General features: G+C 50.5%; 3 protein-coding genes across 3 annotated transcripts; 1 reads left to right on the top strand and 2 right to left on the bottom strand.

Moving 5' to 3' along the window:
- Window positions 1–4,029: 4,029 nt before the first annotated feature.
- Window positions 4,030–11,802, top strand: mop (tyrosine-protein phosphatase non-receptor type protein myopic). The gene is made up of 15 exons (XM_003741144.1): window positions 4,030–4,116; window positions 4,437–4,511; window positions 4,689–4,833; window positions 5,485–5,675; window positions 5,776–6,012; window positions 6,110–6,287; window positions 6,381–6,514; window positions 6,590–6,775; window positions 6,882–9,479; window positions 9,568–9,713; window positions 9,790–9,914; window positions 9,993–10,189; window positions 10,334–10,471; window positions 11,136–11,597; window positions 11,686–11,802. Exons 1-15 carry the CDS (start codon window positions 4,030–4,032, stop codon window positions 11,800–11,802), a joined length of 5,016 nt encoding a protein of 1,671 aa, XP_003741192.1.
- A 474-nt stretch (window positions 11,803–12,276) lies between these two features.
- Window positions 12,277–14,393, bottom strand: mRpL37 (mitochondrial ribosomal protein L37). The gene is made up of 8 exons (XM_003741052.1): window positions 14,263–14,393; window positions 13,932–14,061; window positions 13,698–13,832; window positions 13,441–13,568; window positions 13,212–13,341; window positions 12,860–13,076; window positions 12,528–12,766; window positions 12,277–12,437 (listed from the first exon to the last, which is right to left on the bottom strand). The coding sequence occupies exons 1-8, from the start codon at window positions 14,310–14,312 to the stop codon at window positions 12,339–12,341; spliced, it is 1,128 nt and encodes a 375-aa protein (XP_003741100.1). The 5' UTR covers window positions 14,313–14,393; the 3' UTR covers window positions 12,277–12,338.
- A 1,584-nt stretch (window positions 14,394–15,977) lies between these two features.
- On the bottom strand, window positions 15,978–19,512 carry LOC100899497 (uncharacterized). The gene is made up of 8 exons (XM_003741143.2): window positions 19,229–19,512; window positions 18,854–18,974; window positions 17,853–17,976; window positions 17,570–17,749; window positions 17,251–17,428; window positions 16,614–16,749; window positions 16,206–16,356; window positions 15,978–16,104 (listed from the first exon to the last, which is right to left on the bottom strand). Exons 1-8 carry the CDS (start codon window positions 19,295–19,297, stop codon window positions 15,978–15,980), a joined length of 1,086 nt encoding a protein of 361 aa, XP_003741191.2. The 5' UTR covers window positions 19,298–19,512.
- Between the last annotated feature and the right edge of the window lie 1,580 nt (window positions 19,513–21,092).

Here is a 21,092-nt window from a genome sequence, read left to right as displayed (position 1 = left end):
GTGAACATTGACTCTATATCAGCCCTATCGGAAGAGAGCTGATCGTTCTTATCCATGTGCATATTTAACTGCAAATATCTTGTTTGAGATGAAATAAACTGTTCTCACTGGAATGAGACACCGAAGCCCATCAGAAATTCTGAGCCGCTTGGTTCGCTAATCGCGATTCGATGACCAGGAACACTTCCCGGTGCCTTACGGATGTTGGTGTCGGGAGGGCTACCAACTATCTTAACCGGACGGTAGATTTCCTGTGAGATGGGATTGTCGTGAAATGTTTTCCAGAATTTGTCAACGGAGACGGCTCAATTGTGAAAATATTTGTTCAATCTTCGGACGCCCTGACGAAAAAAAAGATGCCTACCTACACCTCCGAATCACTGTCGGACCTTTTAGATACTTAATCCGACCTGATTCTCACAACATTCCCTCGTGTCCTCCCTAAGGGTTCTCATCCCACCTCCCCAAGGTAGTTACTCCTATCCCACCGGCTGAGGGAGCATGGAATCCAAGGTTGAGGTCTCCGTCGCTCTCCTTGATTCAGCAGGCTCTGACGAAGTACTCCGAGATGGATCCCGATCGGATCGCGAAATAATTATAGAGACAAGGACCAAATAGGTTCTGGATCGGATCCTCCATTAGCCAAACAACGAGGAATCACACTGAATCTTTGCTGCTGGAACCCTGAAGGAGCATGTTCCAGCAAAGCGGAGAACGTTCCCACGACTCACGCCGATCCGTCGAGCATCAATTATTATTGACGTAAGTCGAGGGTCGAGGTTCTGCTGTAAAAGGTGTTCTGCGGCGTAGGGTGCTCTTGTGAGAGATAGAGGCTATTTGGAGGCTCCCCTCCGCGCGAACCGCATGAAAAAGCATGAATGAGACTAAAATGTGTCCGATGGCAGTCCGAATCGAATGAAGTTTTTATAGCCTTTCACCACGATTTCGTTGTATCGTTCATTCTTCACTACGCGATCCAGCATGTTTAACGGGGGCGGCAAATGACTCTTCAGACCTGGAGATTCAGACCAAAATGTGATTCGTGTGAGAATTTAGTCCGCAGTTCCACGAGGCCGGGAAAATGTTTTTGCAGAAATGTAGAGAAACGTCCACCAATAGAAGGTTCAAACGAATAATGACTCGATGTTCCCGAAGAGAGACCCAAGCGGAGACCGCGATGATGCGTCCTATATTGACAGGAGTCCCTCGCGTTTTCTCAGAGCTCTCCAAAGCCTGCAGCGTGAGGCTCGCGCGTTTCCTGCGGACTCGCTCGTAGAATCTCGCAGGAAGCCGCCATCGCATTGTGTTGGGAATCATCCGATGTTCTTCTCCCGATGTTCCTAATTATCTCTAGAAGATTCGTCTCACATGCTCCCACGAGCATCAGTGGGCGACCCCATCCACCAGATATCGAGCTTTTAGGGCGCCTCACTGAAAGGGATTTGACCGCGATCAAGTTTGGAATCGTATTTCGCGGAACGTCGGGTAGAGATGACCGGCGGGAGATCGAGCTATGTTCCCGATCACTGAATCCTTCAGCGAAGGATATTCCGTTTCCTTCGAGAACCGATTCGTATCCGATATTCTGTTCCGGACTGTTCCGAATGGAACATTCACGATGTTTAGTCTGGTGGATCTACCGCGACTCGAAGCATCAACTCGATGATCTTACCCGAGAATCATCCGGGCATGTCGTCAGCAGAAGAATGACGGACCGATGAACGAGCGCAAGAGAGAATCTGAGAGTCATCACTCGTCCACTGAGCGTGAGTAAGCCTTCGTTTGCGGCTTGGCGCGAGACAAAAAATCCAAAAACTAAGAACTATGCTCAGGAGTAGGGTATCTACGTCGGAATTTCGATATCCGTTCTGATACGGGAGACACCGGTGGTCTTGTTCCGCTCGAGACTTCTCCAATAAGATTCGCGATATCCACAGCCGAAGGAGCAGCGGAAGATGCTATCAAGCTGACAATAAAAGAAAGGACAATGAATCGAGCCCTCACGCTCATCTCCCCCGAAAGCCAGTAGGTTCACTTCCTTACTAGCCGTGAGCCCAGTAGAGCTGTGATGACATTATAGTGAAGAGGCCTTGCCCCCGATCAAAGGGCCAAACTGCTCAGCCCAGACTCCGAAACGATAAGAGGCGCGGAGGCGATGCAGGGGCAGAGACTGAAGCCGAAGAAGATCTTGTCATAATAGGGGTCCGATGATCGTTCTCAATAAAGGGATGGAGGAGCTTCCTCGAGACTCCCGCATCTAGGTACACTGATCCGCTGGAATCACATCTGGAAGGCACGACCTCACAGGCTGTGAAATGTTCAGAAATACGATTCTTCAAATCCGGGGGCTATGCGCTGAGCCACGTATCTCTCAACTTGAATACAAGTCAGCTCAACATTGATACGCGTCTTCCGATATTATTTTTGGTGAGCTTAAGAGATAGTTAAATGCCCGTTCTCAACCTCTAGGACTGGGTTCGGTTCTTGCTTTTGGAGAGCCCTGAGGAAGCTCAGTGCGACATCTACGACAAGGGAGTGATGACGACCAAGCGAAACTTCCAAGGAAGGCTCAAGTGGACTCAGACGCAGAGGAGGCGCAGGACATTAGTGAGGTCGGAGTCTACAGGCTCAATTGAGGATAAATGAGCCATATCCGATCGAGAGGGACCGGGACGACGTGAAAGACCTCACTGAGAGAGGGGAACGAAGACCTCGAGCTCGCACGCCGCGAAAACCATCACCGGATACCCTTCCCGCCGTCGGCGAACCTCTCGTAAACGGGAGCTTCATTCCTATATCGGAGCAAAAAGTGGTAGCGCACCCTTAGGGCTGGGAGTCGGGGCTCATCCGCTGCCCCGAGAGCTCCCTGAGGACTCCGTCGTGAGGGAGCCGACTCACTCAGGGAGCGAATCATACAAATTCAATCCGTCGACCGGACATTCGGGGTAGCAAGCTATCAGCGATCCTTAGCTCGATACTGGTCGTGAACACCGATTCCGATCACTCTGACCTCTCACTCACGGTGAAGAGGTAAGGATCGCGCATACCAGCACATCAGCAACTACGGTCACCGATTTGCGTCCCAGGCAGTAGGATTCGAAAAGTTCGATCCATTAAGAGTCTAGCTTGCTCCCTGGCAATCGAATCCAAAAAAGAAGCTAAGTTTCTCGGGCACTGCCAATCCCCGGGTTTGTGATGGAGGCGGAAGAATCCCTGGAAACACCGAGGACTGATGGGAGCCGCTTAGCCGAACTGTTCCGCGGGACGCCACGGAGTCGGGCGAGCGGCGAAACTGATAGAGAAGCCCTTGATATAGGCGAGATGATCTCCCATATCATATCTGAAGGCTCATCCGAGCCGCATATCGCTCTTCGTGCAACCTCCGTTCAGTCAAGTTGCTCTGCCTTCGAAGCCATGAGTCATGAGGCCCTGCTTCACGGTATCGGGATGATCCAACAGGAAGTAGCCGGGAATGTGGCCGCTCCATGGTCTTACTCGGATAACTGATGTTCTTTTATGTAGATGCTTATTTTAAAGGTGAACTACAGCAGTATTACTTGCAGTTCCATCAATAAACAACAATTCAAAACCATCGTGGGCCCAATCTACAAACAACTCGGCGCGCGTTCTGGAACTTCCTCAGCTCTTTTTGTCTCGACTCGATTTCCCGGGCGATTGAGCTTTTCCCAGACTTTCTCGGCTTCGCGAACTCCGACACGGCGTCCGGTGTCTGATTCGGACAGATCGCCGTGAGATATTTGAAATCCGATAGCGGGAAACTTCGCAGAATCTACCGGGTCGGACGTTGGATATCACCATGGCTGTCATATGTCTCTCTTCCCTGTTGCCGTGAACAGCTTGGCTGCCGCAATGGTGGTGATGTTGTGATCGTCGGATGATTTGAACAGGCGACTTATTTATGTCTATTCACTGTGGATGACCACTGCATCAGCTCGTGGAGTTTCTTAGTGACTCGGTGCACCCATCATTCACTTTGTGTCAACTGTCGCTCCGAGCAAAAGTGGAAGTATGGAGGCCGCTCCGCGACTCCAAATGCTGTGTTTCGAACAGAAGCTCAGTTCAAAAGTTTCGGATTTCAGCCATCCTTTCAAAAAGGTTGGTCGAGAACATCGATGGATATTGCGAATCAGGATGTCGGAGGTCAACAGAAAAACTTGCCAATCACTCGACGGGTGACGCACTCATTATTTTGTTTGCCGATCACTTCACTCACTCCATGTATTACTGATGAGCCGATTTTGATATCCTGGCCGTGTGTACCCTGTGTCGTTCTGGAGTATCGGCGCCTGCAGTAGAACACGGATTGGGAATCAAATGATCACTCGCGGGCATCGGGAGCGCAATCTCGACTCCCGAAAAGAGGCAAACTCCGTACCTGAAAGATATCGATAAGAGTTTCCTTTGCTTCTTTCCAGTTCATCGCTACATTTTACAATGAGGATCCGAACAAGTATTCGAAAGCCATATTCGATTTGGAACAACTCAGAACGGTGAGCAAACGCTCGAACCTCCGAATAGGATCAGATATCTAGGGCTCATCGGCTCCTTCGTTCTTCCTTCACGGTCGAGGGGAATATCCCCCGAACGGTTCTCGGAATCAGTCAGAGAGTCATCGAATGATTCAGTCGTTGCGGAACCCTGTCACTGACCCGAGTCCCTATTTGCAGGCCGCTTGCAAAGCCTCTAAGGATTTCCAAGGTATTCAAACCTTGAGAAGATACTACTCACAACTGCGGTTGCAACAAAATCGTTTCCCGATGACCGATGATGGAGCCGCTTGCGTCGCATTCATGTGGTCAGATCTCTACTCGGGTAAGCATCCTTCACCATTTGATCGTGATGATTTCAGCGTGAGATTGCGCTAAGAAGCTCAGGAAGGAGGGGTGGCGATTGTTCTTCCAAGAGTAAAACTCGATCAGCACTTCCGATTGGTAATAATTAGAGTTCCTTAACTTCGGACCTTGTGCTTACCTGACTTCTAAATGAGAAGGGACCAGAATGCGGCATCTGACTCCCAGCCTTTCCGACGTTTTTCCGGCGTTTGAGAAACTCATTCGGAGCGATCCACCTGGAGATTTGGACCTCGCGAATTCGATAAAATTGGAATGTCTTAAGTTCAGGAACTCTCCTAATGATCGCGAAGATGTCGCTTGTGTCAAGGCCTATGTCTCCGCCTATGCTGGTAGTGTAATCTGATTGCGGATTCAGGTGGTAGTGATTTTATTCGGAGAGTGGACTCATCTCTGATGGAGATCGGCTCGAACAGCGATAGCGGTCGACGTGTCCCTCAGCCTCTTGGTCATTATTTTTTACTCTGGAAGTCTTATTCATCGGAACTTGAATTATATCACGGTATACGGAGGGATTCTATTGTATGCCTTATGAAAATCTTCGGGGAACTTCAGCGCACGATGGTAGGACGACTCATCTATTATTTCTCCCACTCCTCTCCCCCTCATCTAGGCGTGATGTTTAACATTGCCGATGTGAAGTACGAGCTTTCGTCGATTCTCTACAATATCGGAGCCCTCCATTCGCAACTCGGAGCGATAGAGGATCGAACGTCAGCCGAAGGCATGAAAAACGCGTGTACTCACTTCCAAGCAGCTGCGTGGGCGTTCCAACACAATCGAGACACCTATCCGCAACCGAAGGTGAGATACTGCGGGAATTCCGGAATATCATATCCCAAATGAGAGATGTACTCGAAAATAGAAAACAGGAACGATAATGCAATCTTTTGAATTTTTTCAGGGCTGCGACCTGTCACATGATCTACTGACATTTTACTCGTTGGTAATGCTGGCCCAATCACAAGAGTGTATCCTGGAAAAATCTATGCTTGACAACCGCAAAAGTGGGATCTCCGCAAAAATTGCGTCTCAAATAGTTGACTTTTACACGAAGTCGATCAACAATCTGAGCTCTGACGTGAAATCGATTGTCGGGTCAAAGATTTTTCAGCAATGGAAACGCATTTGCGAAATGAAGGTTTGTCTCTCAGCTGAGGCTTTCCTTGATCATGTTCAGTAGTATTCCCCCAATCGGTGACCCAAAGGTACAAGGGAATCATCTATTCTCATTCCAGGCTTCGTACTACGGTGCCTTGACAGCGCTGTATATGGGAATGACGGCTGAAGAGGATAACCAATATGGACTCAGGGTGGCGTGGTACAAATTGGCCATGGAACGTTTCGAGGAGAGTCTTCGCGCGGCGGAAGACCTCGGAATCGAAGAGACGTTGGCATTCACTCGTGACGTGATCGGTAATTTGAGTTTTCGTCTCATTCGGGGATGATCGACCCCAAAAAAATCCTCCCTCTAGAACAAATATATGGGATCTTGGTTCTCTTTCACAGGCGGGAAATTAAATGTCGGCGTGCGCGAAAACGATTTCGTCTACCACGACAAGGTCCCGAATGCAGATAGCTTGCCAGAGGTTAAGGGAGCCGTCCTGGTCAAGGGAACTCCCTTCGACCCCAACGATCCTGAGGTATGTCAATCATTGAGAGGTTTCTCTTCCAGACCCTCATCCCGAGTGTCTCTTAATCCTCACCGCCTCATTCAGGTTTGCGGACCGGACCTTTTCGCCACATTGATCCCAATGGCTGCTCACGAAGCATCCTCTGTATACTCGGAGCAGAAGGCACAGCTTCTTCGTCGGCTATCGAAGGTCATAGAGGATAAGAACGCAGATCTAGCCTCGTATGAAAGCAGTCTCAATATATCCAAGAAAGACTTGTTCGAGATGATGGTACGTGCGTCATTAGCCCTCCTGACATGATAATGACGTATAGGTCGTAGGAGAGAGCGGATCGCTTTTACACCCCTCTGACAGTCAATATTTCGAATATTCGTAGAAAAAACCCGTGCTGCCGCCGGACATCATCGAAGTCTGCGCTCAGTTCAGCACCAATAGGCTCTCCATATCCGCCATCAACAGTCAGCTCGCGCAAATTGATGCCATGTCGGACGAGGTCGGAAGATATTTGAGTGAAGCGGAACAGCTGATCGCGATGTCGAATCCGGCAAGCGTGACGTCGAACGTGGTGGCCGATCTCAGAGCCGAATTGAACAAATACAAGGAGATCCGAACTCACTCGGCCAACAATAACGAAACATTGAGAGAGGCCCTTGAAGCTCACGACGATCATCTGGCCCTTCTCCAGTTGGCTCCTGAGACTCTCGAACAGAAACTCCCTCATGTCATAAGCGCCACTAAAGAAGACGAGAAAGTAATTTTAGAATTCATCAAACTCCTGGACAAGCTCGAAGAGATGAAGCAACAGCGGGAGAGGTTATTCTCTGAGCTGAGAGATGCCCTTATAAACGATGACATCACGAAACTCATCGTGGCGAACGCTCAAGAGGATCTCAACGAAGTCTTCGAGAGAGCCCTCGCGAAACACAAGCTAGCGATAGCAGTACTCGAGAAAAATCTCCTGGCTCAGGACAACATATTGAAAGCAGTTTCGCAAGCGAATGCGAACACCGCGGAGATCCGAATGAATTTAGAACAAGCCAGAAGACCATGGACTACATCCATCGAAAACTTGCGAGCGGCATACAAGTCGTTCGAAGAAGTTGAGAGGCAAGCCACTAAGGGCACCGATTTCTACGGGATTTTCGTCAACGATGTGAGGCGACTTGCGACTCGACTCCGGAGCGTTGTCCAAGTTGAGAAGGAGCAGGAAGAGAAGCTGCGAGCTCGGCAAGCGGAATTGGCTCGGCCTCCAGTTTTCAAGCCCGAATCCAACCCTGCTTTCGTGTCAAGACCTCCGAATATACCACCGACTGCTCAGGCTCAGAACGCGCAGCCTCCGAAACTCAAAGATTATCTGGCCATGATGAACAACGCCAAAAAGAACGAATACGTTCCGCGGGCGATGCCCGGATCTACCGGGATTTCCCAGAGTCCCATGCGACCCTCGGTAGCGATGAGCTCGATGGGAGAATCGACGTCCTTGACTGGCAACACACAACCGCCTCAGATGAGCTTACCAGCCCCAGGGAGTGCTATGCCGCCGCAAACTCCATCTCCGGCAGTCCTACCTCCAGGAGCTCGGATTGTTCCCGAAGCGTCAAATCCGACCCAGTCCCCTGCGGCTTCCTCCAACGACGCGAAACACCCGAGAAGCTCTCTGAACGTTGTCGTCCCTGGAGCGCGACCTTCTCCATCGTCACCCGCTGCTGCACAATCGAATCAAGGTTACAGTGCTTACAATGTCGAGAGCCTCGGGGGCTATGGCCAGCCGGCTTACCAAGGGTACGCGCCCTACGCCCACTTGTACTCGGCCAACACCACCAGCTCGAACGCTGCCCCCAGACCGAGTAACGATCCCAACAGCTCATCGAACGCCCAACCCATTCAGACATCGGTGAATGCTTACTCTTACGCCCAATCTCCTCAGCAGCAGCAGCAGCAACAGTATCAGACCGGATATCAATACGGCCACGCAGGGGTGCCCGGTGCCCTGGGAAATCCAAACGCGCCTCTCGAGCGCAATATGCCAAGTGCGGGTGTCGCAGCCCCTGCTCCGGACTCGGCGACGTCGAACATCAGTACCGCAGTCCAAAACCACCCAATGAGCCAAGCCCAATACTATGGGAACACTCAAGGGGGGGTCGCCGGCTGCCTCACGAACGTGTACAAATGGAATGGATATGATTTCCCAACCGCATCGCCCACGGCCAGCGCCAGCTTTGTTATGACTAGCGGAATGTTCAACAGTACTGTGACGAGTTCAAATACTCTTCACAAAAGTCAGAACCCCTACGCTCAGTGCCAACAGATGGGCACCACCCAGCAGTACCAAGGATATGCCGTATCTTCTCAAGCAAGCAGTGTTCCTGGCGGAGCTACCAGCTACGTCTACCCAACTTCCGCATCGACTGCCGTTTCAGTCGTTTCGACCTCTTCGATGGGCACAGTCTCGACTGCAGCGATCCAAGCCCAAGGACCAAACTCGAGGCTCTCCGCTCCGAATGCTCTCCCCGCGGCTCCGAACAACACCCTTCCGACGAGCGCAACCATCGGCGGGGGGACCTACAATGCTGCACCGAACGTGGCATTCCAAGCGCATGCGACTCCAATCCAGGGTCCGGTTGCGCCAAACAGCAACCCTCCCCTTCAATATCTGCCAGCCTCCACCTGCGGGAGTGTTCCTAACAACACCTATAGTGTCGCCTCGATGGGAGTAGCGCCGATGCCCGGACAAAATTTTCCAACGACGTCCGCGAGCACCGTGCCTGCAGCTGTCAATCCGACGAGTCAGACCGGTCAAGGAGCGAAGAGTCTATTGGATGAGAGCCCGGCGCTTCCTATGCCTTCCGAAGGTCAAATTATTCAGGACATTCTTCAGCCCGTTGTACTACCCATCGCTGCGGCCAAAAGCGCCGAATATGGGACTCTCAACGCTGAGACCCCAAAGGAGCCGGAGGATAGGAAACCAGAGACGGTTAGAACGCGTTTTAGCGATAATTTTCCGGTCGACGAGAACTCGCGGGATGTCCATAGCTCAATCTGAACCCTCTCGAACTTTCCAGTCCGCCTCACTTAGCACCAAGACAGCAGATGCCAACGAGAAGTCGACCGAGGGAATCTGTGATTCGAAGCCAGAAAGATCTCTGGATGATCCGAGGACGTTGCAGAATTTCCGGAACCTATTCGACCAGCTCGATGATTACACAAGGTCAGCGCAAGATCCGATGCCGACACGTCGTTGAGGATGCGCAAAATACTTACTTTCGCTTTCTACATTTCTCCAGGACTTTCAACCTGGAAAATCGCTGGAAAGAATTTCTGGACCTTCAGGAGACAGAAGCGCGAGCGCTCAAAATTTCCGTTGGTAGGATCTGTTCGATGAAGAACCGCTTCCCTGACATCATGCCGTGTAAGTTCCGAAAATATTGAAAATGTCGTCTGATCTCTCCGACGAATCCCCCATACCGACTCTGAGTTTCACTTGTAGACGATTACAACCGAGTCGTATTGAGCACAACGAAAGATGACTACATCAACGCCTCCTTTTTGAAATCAACACCTTCAACGAACGAGCCAAATTGTATCTTGACCCAAGCACCGATTCCTTCAACATTGGAAGATTTCTGGGCCATGGTCTGGGAACAAAGTGCAGAAACGATGCTCTCTCTCTCATCTTTCCAAGAGGTTAGTTTCCGGAGGGCTTCAGCTCGGACGGGAATAGTTTCCGGGGCAAGTCATGGATCCCAGGCCCGTGATATTGAACAAGACTACTCGTTGGTTCCCCCTTGAGTTTCTGTGGAGATAATTTTGATTCATATGAATTTTCAGTTGTCATCGCAACTCTTCTTCCCCTCTGAGAAGGGAACAACCCAAAGTTACGGTCACTATCAGGTGTCGGTGCAGTCGTATACAGAGAAGGAGTGCGGGCTATTCACTGAAAGACTCCTCAGTGTATCCGGTCCTCAGGTTAGTGAGTCCTGAGCTATAGGTGTTGAGGCTCGTGGCACACAGGAGCGAGTGACTTTAGACTATCGATGGATTCTGACTGGCTCATATTATTTTCGTCATAAGAGTCCATGACTGCTGCCCCATACGTATGCTGATACCGCTAATTTATGCGAATGATGATACACATACCGTGAAGCTTGTCCGATAAGATCACCTGCGGGGTATCCGGAGAGCGGTCGGATTACTCGGGTAGTCTTATCGGGCAGGGCCCCTAAAATGGGACCCCATTGATTCGGAGCCCAGGGAGAAGGATCTGTGACCTCAGGCGATCTGATTCTTTATGGAGATGGTCTTCACCTCTCGTCTCAGTTTCAATCCGAATTCGAACAATCTACATTCAACTTCCTACGGCTATATTGAAGCTATATTGACACGCACACATTTAGCCATAGTCAGCCGCAGATATTTCTCCTCGTTTGCGAACTGTTGGGTCGATACTCCGGGGCAATCAGAGCCTTTGCATATTCTCCCCTTTTTCCGGATCTTCAATCATAGTTCCGGCTAAATACGCCCATGCGAGTTCGTTCTCTCCGGGGGCTTCGTGCATCTTCGTGCCCTCATGAATCCGGGTCGAATCGGATATCGAATCATTTTTCTTCCATCTTATCGATGCTTATTGCAGGGACCGGCTAAGAACCTCATTCTTCTCCACCTAAATGAATGGACGAGGGACGTGTCCAAGCTGGCTCTCTTTGGGAAACAAGTTCTCTACTACTACAACAGCCAAAAACGGAAAGAGAGCCCGGTGATCATACAGTGTCTCGGAGGCTGCGGCCGCTCTGGGCTAATTGCGTTCTGCCTCAAATGGTTGTCGAATCTGGAGGAAGCTCGACTTCTCCCGATCACGTCCCTCCTCGCAGATCTCGTCCGAGGGAGGAAATTAGTTCTTTTGGAGAAAGACCAGTTGAAAACGTGCGTCGAGCTCGCACATTTCACGACCCGTTCGCTTCTGGTGGAAAGAGGCTGCATCGAGCAGATCAGCGAAAAGTCTACCGAAATGGAAGAGATCCACTACAAAGAGAAGAACGGCGAGAAGCTAACGGTCGAAGAGAGACTTATACAGGACTTGATGGCTGGCTTCCAGGTACGTCCCCGTGTGTAGAATAACCTCACCAGGAATCGTAGCGGCTCACAGGACAGTCCCCTGACAGTCAAGGTACCATTTTCCTCAGGTGAAAACGAAAATCACGAAAGAGAGTTTCGAGAAACCTCGGGGCTTGGAATCGTCAGCCGGTGATCCAAGCGATCCTCTGAGTCAGTTGGATCCGCTTTGGAGCTTGAAGAAATGACATGCATGAAAGAGGGGAAGACACTCGACTATATGTTTGTGAACGGGTATGGGCGAGGGTTTCTTGGGAAAGTCCCGCCCTCATCGTCGCACGCGAACTAAACGGGGGTCTCGGTTCTGTAAAAACGGATTCGTGTATATCTTCCGGACTTCATTGATCTGTCGAATACCGGTCGCAGAGGATGTTCGATTGGCCTGTATGTTTTCATGTCCTAATAAATAGATTTCAGCAGAATTCCGGCGTCCTTAATCGGGTTTCCAAAAATGAAAAGATAGCTCGATAGTCGCCAGCTGTATGGGAATCGCTAGCGAGTCACACGAAGAGCCGACCCGAGGTCTCATCGGAGCTCTGCTCCCCCACCCGGATATGTGAAAGCTTGAGAGCAAAAGCGCCGCTCATCGCTTGAACCTATCGAGGGAGCGATCGGACCACTTATATTTCCTCACTTGGGTGGAATTGCAGACGAATTAGACATTAGGTATGGACAATTTATTATGAAGTTATATATGAACATCATTCGAATTAACAACCTATACCTATCGTGCGTAGAAGACTTTGAGCCATTTCATCGCTGTCGGATTCAGAGTTTTCTCAACTCCGGCTCCTTCGCTCAAGGGGAGGTTCATGTGCCAGATCTGGAACGATTAGATCATGAGTCTTTCAAGTCGCTGTTTTGACTGGAAAGCTCCTCGGAAAACGAATGATGATCTCCAGCGTCAACCTACCTCGTTTCGAATGTCAGCTTCATTTTCGCTCGAGCTCTGTAGAGTATTCAGCTGGATCACTACGAGATCGAGGTGCTCCAAATCGTGGTATATCGTCTGCAGAACGAGTGGTTTTTTCGCCGTTGCTCCCCTAGCGGCAGCGAAGGCGAACGTCTGCAGAAGCGCGATTCCTGATTTTTCGACCCTAGTCCTGGCTTCCTCGTAAGGGTGGTTGACGTAAATCGTGTGCAGGCTGTAATCTGCAGGGAATCGGTCAAATGAGAATGGGTTCGCTCGATCAATCCAGGCACACAATCAGCCGAATTCCCCATAGGCAAATAAAGGTGCGCTACCTTTTCCTGCAGGTAGAATTGGGTATATGGTTCTCGGATCGTAGTCGAAAGTTTTCTTGAGATCCATTTCCGGTGCGGCAGGGTACATGGAGGGTAGTGATCCCGTCGCTGTTGAATCGCCCGCAAGAGGTAGGGCTTTCGTAGACAGAGTCCCTGAGCACGCGGCTCCGTGAAATAGGTACGGGTTATCACTTGGTCTTATGTATTGGCACGTCAACTGAAAGGAATTCCTCTGGTTATTCATCGGTCGATGCATTCCAAACACGAGTGTCCAGACATGATTCTGCAAATTGAAAATCGAAAGCCGCCCATGATTCTACGCATCAAAAATTGAAATGTCAAATCAACTTGCATCGTTGAGCGTAGGTTTCGGTGGTCCTCCGGCAGATGTCAGTCTCACGAAGTCGTTGAAAATTAAACTTAATTGCCTGCTCCTCCGCTCCACGGGCGCACCGTAAGGTCGTTCTGCCGCTATCCAGTGGCTGTGGAGAAGTCGTTTCCGGATTAACCAAGATTCTTACTCCCGAGCTCAACGGGGTCTTCGAATATCGCAATCGGAATCCACCTCAAGAGCAACTTACTATTTCTCGTGCCAGGCCTTCGGCAGCCTGACCTGGTAGGAGTCGTGCTTCACAACTTCGAGGCGTTTCGTCATCCAGGCGTATTCCGAGTCACTCAGCGAAGTTCCTTCGAACTGCTCGACGTAGCTCTGAGGGAATGGGGGAGTTTTACGGAGCTGACAGAATATGTCCGGAGTCGAACTCGATCGCCAGCATCACTCATCCATGTTGATCAAGCTTGTTCCGACATCGATCTGACAAAATGAAAGATCACTCACGGGTGGCATGTCAGTGTGATACAGAGAGTTTGTGAGAAGCTGAACTTGGGCTAAACCTTCTGTGAGTTTCAGACTATTGGACACCTCGTACGCGAATTCCGCCTGCAGCACTTTTTCGTCCTTCGGGAAAAATTTCTGAAATCCGGGTTGGTGATTGTCGTAGAACGTCGATTTTTATCATCCAAAATCTCATCGGTAATAGTGGTAATTGATGATCGTCTGGCCGATACTCACGCTCATATCGACAGGCGGCTTTTCTCGGGAATATTTGAGTCCATCATAGACTGGAACACTCCTCTCTTTCAGTGCGGCGGGAATCCCGAAGTCGACTGGCTTCAATGAGCGTCGATTTTTGTATAGTAACCTGAGATGATTGGGATAGTTATTTTCTCTTTCTCCGCAAAGGAAACTCTGGGCGGGTACACCAACCGGGAGCAATGGGAGCGAGAAGTTCGAGATGGAGAAGTCACGACGTCCGGAAGAATACGAGGCGAACTATGGATACCCTCCGGGAAATCTGGAAAAGTCAGACATCAAGCCGCTTGGCCCGGAGAGCTTCACTCACCTGAAGAGCTTGTGCGGCAATTGTCTGTGGCACACGGCGGTGAGGCGCATGATTGCTCGTTGTGAAAACTATCACTGGGCTGAGCACTTTTTTCTTTCAGAACTCGCTACGGGAAGTTTCTCGCGCACCTTGTCTGTATCAAAACATTGACGTATCTAGACAAGTCTGAGGTGTGTTAGTGGGATTCGAGCCGCGGGATGGTTTCAAGCGGCGATTTCGTGGACACCGGGGATGAGGTCCGTGCTCTTCGCTTTAGCTTTAATTGTATCTCTGTCTGTCGGGTAGTCGAGGAATTGGAATCGAAATGGAGCGGCATTCCGGATGAGAGATTGATGGCGGCCATGATCTGAACACATGTGAGAGCGCAATCAGGCAATTAATTATTTGCCTTTCCGAAAGTCCAAGCCCTCGCGCAACCATCTTCGTCGCTGGTAGACCCCGTCTACCGATGAGAAACTCCAGAACATATCTTTGGATTGAGGGTTCGCCAAGCAGCGCTCTCGCCCCAGCAGCAACGATCAGCTGATATCGACATGGCAGTGGGGGTGCCAAATCGGGAATCGTCGATCCCGTAGCGCCAGCGGAGGATCTCAATCGGATCGCCTACCCGCGCTGAGGATTCTGTTCAACCATCTTCAAAGCTATCGCTCTGCGGGGTAATAATCGGAATTCGCTGACGCTCTCCGTCGTGGAATCTCCTCTTCGAATACTTGGACCAGCAGTCTTGGAAAACTTGAGACTTTGACTGGAGAGCCGTAAAGTCCCCCGCCCTCGCGGTGAAGTGTGGGATCTCTGAGAGCAAAACCCTTCACTGGGGATGGGCGTCCGTCGGAATCCCGCCACCTTCCCACGGAGAAGAACTAGAGCATGAACTCCCGAGAAGGAGTTTCGGCCCATCGCTGTTGGAATTCGTTCTACCGTACGATACGCGTTTCTCTCCGAATTAGATTTTTCCAGGCCTTCTTCCAGCAAGACGATCCGTCTCGGTAACCTCTTCGATGATAGCTCCCGCTCCCTCCCGAGCCAAAGGGAGCCGCGCGGCTCTTGAGAGGATTTGTGGCATGAAATTCTTCGAAGTTTTGGCACAGGACGAAAAGGAGGGCATCGCTCTTTGAGTGGAGAGCTATGCTAATGAGGTAATTAACGCTATCCTCTGACTTTCTCTCCGTAATTTCCATTCATGATCTCGTTGAAGACCGGATTCCCATCGGATCTCAATTGATTTCTGACCGATATACCTAAGAGACGACCGATGCGCGCGTGCGCACATGAGGTTCAAGGGAATCGACACGGCGGACTGCAAATGGGACCTGGTTCATATACCTTCCTTTGCATTACCCTGTCAGACTTCGTATCGGAAGAAATACCTGAGCGGCTCTGCTCCAAACTCGTTCGTGCTTCGCGGAACCGAAACACCTCTTCCGTGCACCTGGGATATCGCTCCGAGTAGGCATGTCTCTCGGTGAGGATGAACTGCTACCGCGTTTCGAAATATGTTCATTGACCGATAGAGCCTCCTCAGCGGACACCGTTAGGTCAGAGATGATGTTTATTTGTTATATGTGATATGTGATCTTCAAATAGAAACTGTGATATCGTATAATAATGAACAATTATATATGTGCTTCTCCGGTTGTACACAATTCCCATTCCGTTCCCCTAGTAGAGTTTCATATACAATCCTGGTTGAAATCGACCTAATTGACGCGGCCCCCCTATATAGTCGCTGGGAACGTTGCTGTGTTTTTGTCGGTTTCATGCACAGTGACTCGGATGTGGAGCTTCTGGTCGATTACGGGCCTCAATTGACGCCACACGAAAACGGCTATGTTTTCGACAGTACTGAAACACGAAACGCACGTTGTCATCGAGGGCTGCAGACCCGGGTGGCGTACAGCGTCGCCGGCGCATATCGAGCATGAGAACTGTCGTTCAGAACTCACCTGACTACGTTTCGGAAATAGGGTACGTCTTGATCAAGGTTTTTATGATCCACGAGATCGAGTACGTTGGACTGGATGACACGTTTCAACTCGGCCAAGTTCATCACCATGCCAGTGGTTTTGTCTATAGGGCCGGTCAAGGCAACGATCACTGAAGAGGGGAACAGCATCGTCAGCTTTCGAATCGATATTCCCGACTCAACACCAAACCATTGCGGAAATCATCGGAGAGAGGAATCATCCATAGTAATAATGAAACAATGGAACGTATAGGGAGCGGGGAGCTCTCGATACATCGGGGGCACGTCACAAAAACTGCTCAGAATATTCGCTCCGGAAGCACGACATGCATGCATGCATATCCGTTGACGACAAGTCAGAAAAAGGAAGGTCGTAGCACCGACTCACTCTTATAATTATGACCGTGGCCATTTATGTGGTTACATTTCCCGTAAATTTCCTGGTTTTTGAATGCACTCAGTTCTGAGGAATGCAACCGGTGGCTCGCAGAGAAACGTTCTGTCCTTTGTATTGTCGCGTAGACCTGGAACGATATACTATTGGTGAGTTCTCCTCGCCCTTGTCGACGGCAACGTCCCTGAACCTCGCTCCTCCCGCGCCCCTTTGCCCGCCTTCGCTGTCTCAATTATCTCCACGCCCCTCAATGATCGCGTTCCCAGTACCGCTCTTCTCAATCTTTCTCGTTCGAGAACGTCGATGGCTGCATACTGCTCATGATGAGGCTCTATGTGATGAAAGCCATCAGTTCACTCGAGAACCCGGCGAATGAGAAGATCCTTCGATTAGTGAAGCTCGCGTGATACAGCAATGGGTCGAATGAGTCGAACTGCCGATGAGAGCTACCGATGCATTATGCCTGACTCGATCCTATGTTCTTACAGTTCGACTTATCCGATGGCTGAACGAGACCTCTTCGAGCCCCTCTTCCCCCGGGATAATCCCCGCGAGCGAGCCGCGGCTCGACACACCTATCTGGGGCGTATGCCTCCCTGCTCCATCTGCTCTGCAGGGCGTGAGAACTCACCTCTCCTGAATCCACGGGCGCGTACTCATCTTCCCCGATGACTCCATTGAACGCCTCTCCGTCAACATTAGTATCTTCCTGGTTCACGAAGACAGTCCCGGTTTGGCCCCCTTCCATCGGAGAAACTAGAATGACCTGTTCGCCGTGACTGCTCGCTACGTTGCCGTCCGCAACGTACCTGAATCGGGAAGGAAATGGACCTTAGGTCTCCGAAGATCTGTACCTGACCCTGACGGATGTCTACACGGATTTGTCGTACCTATTAGTGTCACATTCAGCTCCTGCAATCTTTCCACCAGAGGTGGGAAATTCGTCTTACCTGTAATTTTGGGGTGCCATCTTCGCGGTCTGTCGCACAACCACCGCTCCGTAATTCGTGACGTTGTCCACGTGCTTCCCTGTCTGGGCATGTCGACGGATCATCGTCAAGGAGCCCCTAATGTCTCTCTTACACATCAGACAATGAGCATTGCGAGTTTGCTCGTTCCTGGTGAGCCATCTGAGGAAGGAACCGGGATGAGCGTCGCAATGTCTGAATCCTGGAGGCTTCGATCGGCATATAATTATCCGATCCTCGGGAAAGCGGAGTTGTTCTCACTCACCCTTGGAACTCTTGGATTTCCAGCCAACTGTTTCTCCAGCGCTGTCGGTACTTGTGATAGCGCGACTGAGTTGGCGCAGGCTTTACTTCTTCGATTTCCGAAAAGCGCTCGTCGTAAGCCATATCTGCGAGAAGTCGGTTCCTCAATTTCATGCTTGCGCAGTTCACCGTGCCCTGTGCCTATAACCCCACCGGGGAATCACGGCGCACCAGCCAACTCCGCCCAGACTTTCGAGAGGGGGCAGAGACCCTTAGCGCACTCTTCATGCCGACGAGCCTCGGAGGTCAGGTGTCACCAGTTCTTGCCCTTTCTCTTCGGCGAAGTTCTTCGGGAAAGGGTACACCGATCCGCATCTCGGGAGCCTGGGTCCCCTGCCCGACTGGATCGTTTGAGGGATCCATCACAATGAGACCTAAATCCGGGCAGAGACCGGCAACTTTGTCTAGCCCGCAGGCCCCCAGGGCCTCGACTCCCACCAAGCCCCAAATTCGAACGTCCCATTTCATACATGAGGTGCCCATCGTTTTGGCTCCCAACCTCCATTATCCAATTCTTAGCGGAGATCTGTCGGTTGTCCTTCGGAATCTCATCCATCGGCCCCCGATCAAGGGCTTCGCAGTGACCTACGGAAGGGGGTTCGCGCGGGTCCCTAGGGGTCGAGGGATCCTCTTCCGTGTATCATGAAGACCACAAGAGCCGTAGATGAGGGGAGGTTCTCAAAAAATCGAGGGTGTCCTTAGATTGGCAGAATGGACTCTTCACCCGATAGAGATTTTGACCTCCTCAGCCTGATTCGGCTTATATCATGTTTACTCCTCTAATTCGAGCTTTCTGATCTCTCCCTGGGGGTCGACGAAACCGTGCATGCGTCGACGGCGGAACTTGCTCTCAAATATCGTGTAAGCCGAGTCCCCTCACAACCTTCGAAATATGCATCCGCTGGAATGACGAACGCGTATCCCCTTGTTGTCACATGCATAGGATATTTCGCAGCGCCTCACCTGCCATCACTACGTTCTCATGAACTTCTTCAACTTCATCTACAGTTGGATTTTCTTCTTCCAGATCGACTTCGCTCCCCATGGTGTTAGATTCGATCCGTATTTGCACGGTTTCGCCTTCCTGAGAATGGTTTCAATGCTAGAGTCTCATCTGAGGTCTCTCCTCTTCACTGAATAGATGTAGCTTCTTGTGAACGCTCGAATATCAACACACCGAGCTAATCCCGATTGTTCATATTTTTCAAATGATGCTCCGATGAGGTCGTTAACTCATACATAAATGCTAAGATCGATTCACGAGAAGAGAGATTTTCAAATTGATTCGGACAAGCTGTTTGAATTCGAAAATTGACAGCTGAAACAATCAGAACGAACCTTCCCGTCCTCTTGCTGCAAGACGTTCACAACGAGTTCCTTCGAGAGCTCAGTCTTTACAAGTGCCATCGTAAGCTCCACCACCCTAATATCTTCGCACCCTGTCCGAACTTGCGAATACTACTCCAGTCTCCTGCGTGAACAGATAGAGGAGGTATAATTGTTGGATGATACAGTGATACCAAGTGTAAAACCGCCAAAACTGCTCTGGTACTAAATTCGCCAAAGTGAATCGCGTCCTCACGACGATGCCACCACACACAAAATGTTAGGTTGTTTACGTTCTGAACACAATTCTCTCGTCGTCTGCTGGGAGCCTGGGAGAGACTTCATCTTTTTTGGCGCGCCTGGATTCTGTTGTGACGAGCATGTGATATTTCTACGGACTCCGGCCGTCACGCTGCGCCACAGAATCCCGGGCCCCCTCGACGAGCGGAGCGCGACATCCCGTACACGTGAAGAAGCGGAATTCCGCATGCAAATATGCGCTAGACTCAGCCAGAATCAAGGCAGGGTAGAAGAGAATTCGCGCGCCCAGATCTCCGGCCATCGCGCAACGCGAACCAACATAGCGGTCTTTTTTGCGGTCTTGCAATCGGTCTAGTCTCTGGGAACTCAAACTCGGTTTTCCTCCTGGGGGAAAGAGGGGCTGGTAGTTCCGGGTCTTGGGATGCCGTGAATCGCTGGATAAAAACGATTCCTGATTGCTCACACCCCGGACTCCTCCCCACTCCTCTCGGTAAAGTCTTATATCTCCAGATGGATGTTTATCTTTTAGGGAAGCCTCGAGATATGCGAAATGCCTGTAGTGCATGGAAAAACTCTTTCCCCGAGCCCTCAGAAGATATTTAACCGTACGAAAGCTCGTCGATCTGAATTCTCCGCTTCTTCAGCTCACCGACCGTTCATGTCTTCGCTGCAATACTTGATGGAGGAGGACCGGTTCCTCCCTGTTGGGAGATCAATCATTCCCCCATCAGAATTAGCCGTCACCGGATCTTTTAGAGAGTCTCGTCTGTCACCCGCAAAAGACTCATCGATATCCAACTTCCTCATGGCACTATTTCAACTTCTCCGAACCTACTTCCACTCTCGTGCGGAACTTCTCATTGCTAGTCATTCAACAGCGGAGCATTCAAACCAGATCTTCAGAATAAATTTATTTCCATGAGTTAAATTATACTATGATCTTCATAACACTGGTACATATTCTCTCTTCGAAGATCTCCACTGAGAAATGCCGGCGAATATGCTTCGAGTTCTGAGGGAGGATTTTTCTCTACATTGAGTTCGAGGGTGACCACCAGTGGCGTACCGTTGGGGTCAGCGACCGCCCACCCCGTGCGGAGCTCCACAGGGGCTCTCAGGAGCGACACTCCCGGATCAACTGTGGATGAATAGTGAGAAATTCCGAAATAACGCCGCCGGCGTTTTCTCGGTACACCACATGTTGTCTTTCATCACGATTAGAGCTCGAATGGATTCGCAAATCAACGCCTCAGTTTGAGGCCGAAGGAGAGATTCGAAACAACGTGGACCAATCGGGGAATTCACCGTCGATTGGGGGAGATGATATGGCGAGGTTTCTGTCGTCTCGATATCGAGTGAGTGATTCGATGACAGCGAGAGATCTTCATTAATTGGGGACAACAAAAATAGAGTTCCAACGATAATTTCGGCTCACTCACGAGCGCCCTTCGCAGGGATCTTCTCACGCTCGTTCGAAAAGCCGAAGCTGACTCGCCGATTCCCGACGATGGAGGGCGCTCAAATCATCATTAACGATTAGCCACAGAGATTCTCGAGGGGGAGGCCAGACTCCGCTGATCCGAAAATGAACACACGAGAACAATAATAATCATTC

Source organism: Galendromus occidentalis, unplaced genomic scaffold (assembly GCF_000255335.2).
Source record: "Galendromus occidentalis unplaced genomic scaffold, Mocc_1.1 scf7180000077121, whole genome shotgun sequence".
NCBI lineage: Eukaryota > Metazoa > Arthropoda > Arachnida > Mesostigmata > Phytoseiidae > Galendromus > Galendromus occidentalis.
The sequence above is the reverse complement of the archived record's forward strand: the minus strand, read 5'-3'. Positions and strand labels throughout refer to the sequence as shown.

Coding starts and splice junctions, on each gene's coding strand:
- mRpL37 (XM_003741052.1), bottom strand. CDS start 14,312: ATGCGCCTCACCGCCGTGTGCCACAGACAATTGCCGCACAAGCTCTTC. Junction 13,833..13,931: donor AGCCGCCTGTCGATATGAGC/GTGAGTATCGGC, acceptor CCCGGATTTCAG/AAATTTTTCCCGAAGGACGA. Junction 13,569..13,697: donor ATCACACTGACATGCCACCC/GTGAGTGATCTT, acceptor CCATTCCCTCAG/AGCTACGTCGAGCAGTTCGA.
- LOC100899497 (XM_003741143.2), bottom strand. CDS start 19,297: ATGGCACTTGTAAAGACTGAGCTCTCGAAGGAACTCGTTGTGAACGTC. Junction 18,975..19,228: donor TGCAGCAAGAGGACGGGAAG/GTTCGTTCTGAT, acceptor AACCATTCTCAG/GAAGGCGAAACCGTGCAAAT. Junction 17,750..17,852: donor GAAATCCAAGAGTTCCAAGG/GTGAGTGAGAAC, acceptor TTCCTTCCTCAG/ATGGCTCACCAGGAACGAGC.
- mop (XM_003741144.1), top strand. CDS start 4,030: ATGGAGGCCGCTCCGCGACTCCAAATGCTGTGTTTCGAACAGAAGCTC. Junction 6,776..6,881: donor AAGACTTGTTCGAGATGATG/GTACGTGCGTCA, acceptor GAATATTCGTAG/AAAAAACCCGTGCTGCCGCC. Junction 9,915..9,992: donor CTTCCCTGACATCATGCCGT/GTAAGTTCCGAA, acceptor TTTCACTTGTAG/ACGATTACAACCGAGTCGTA.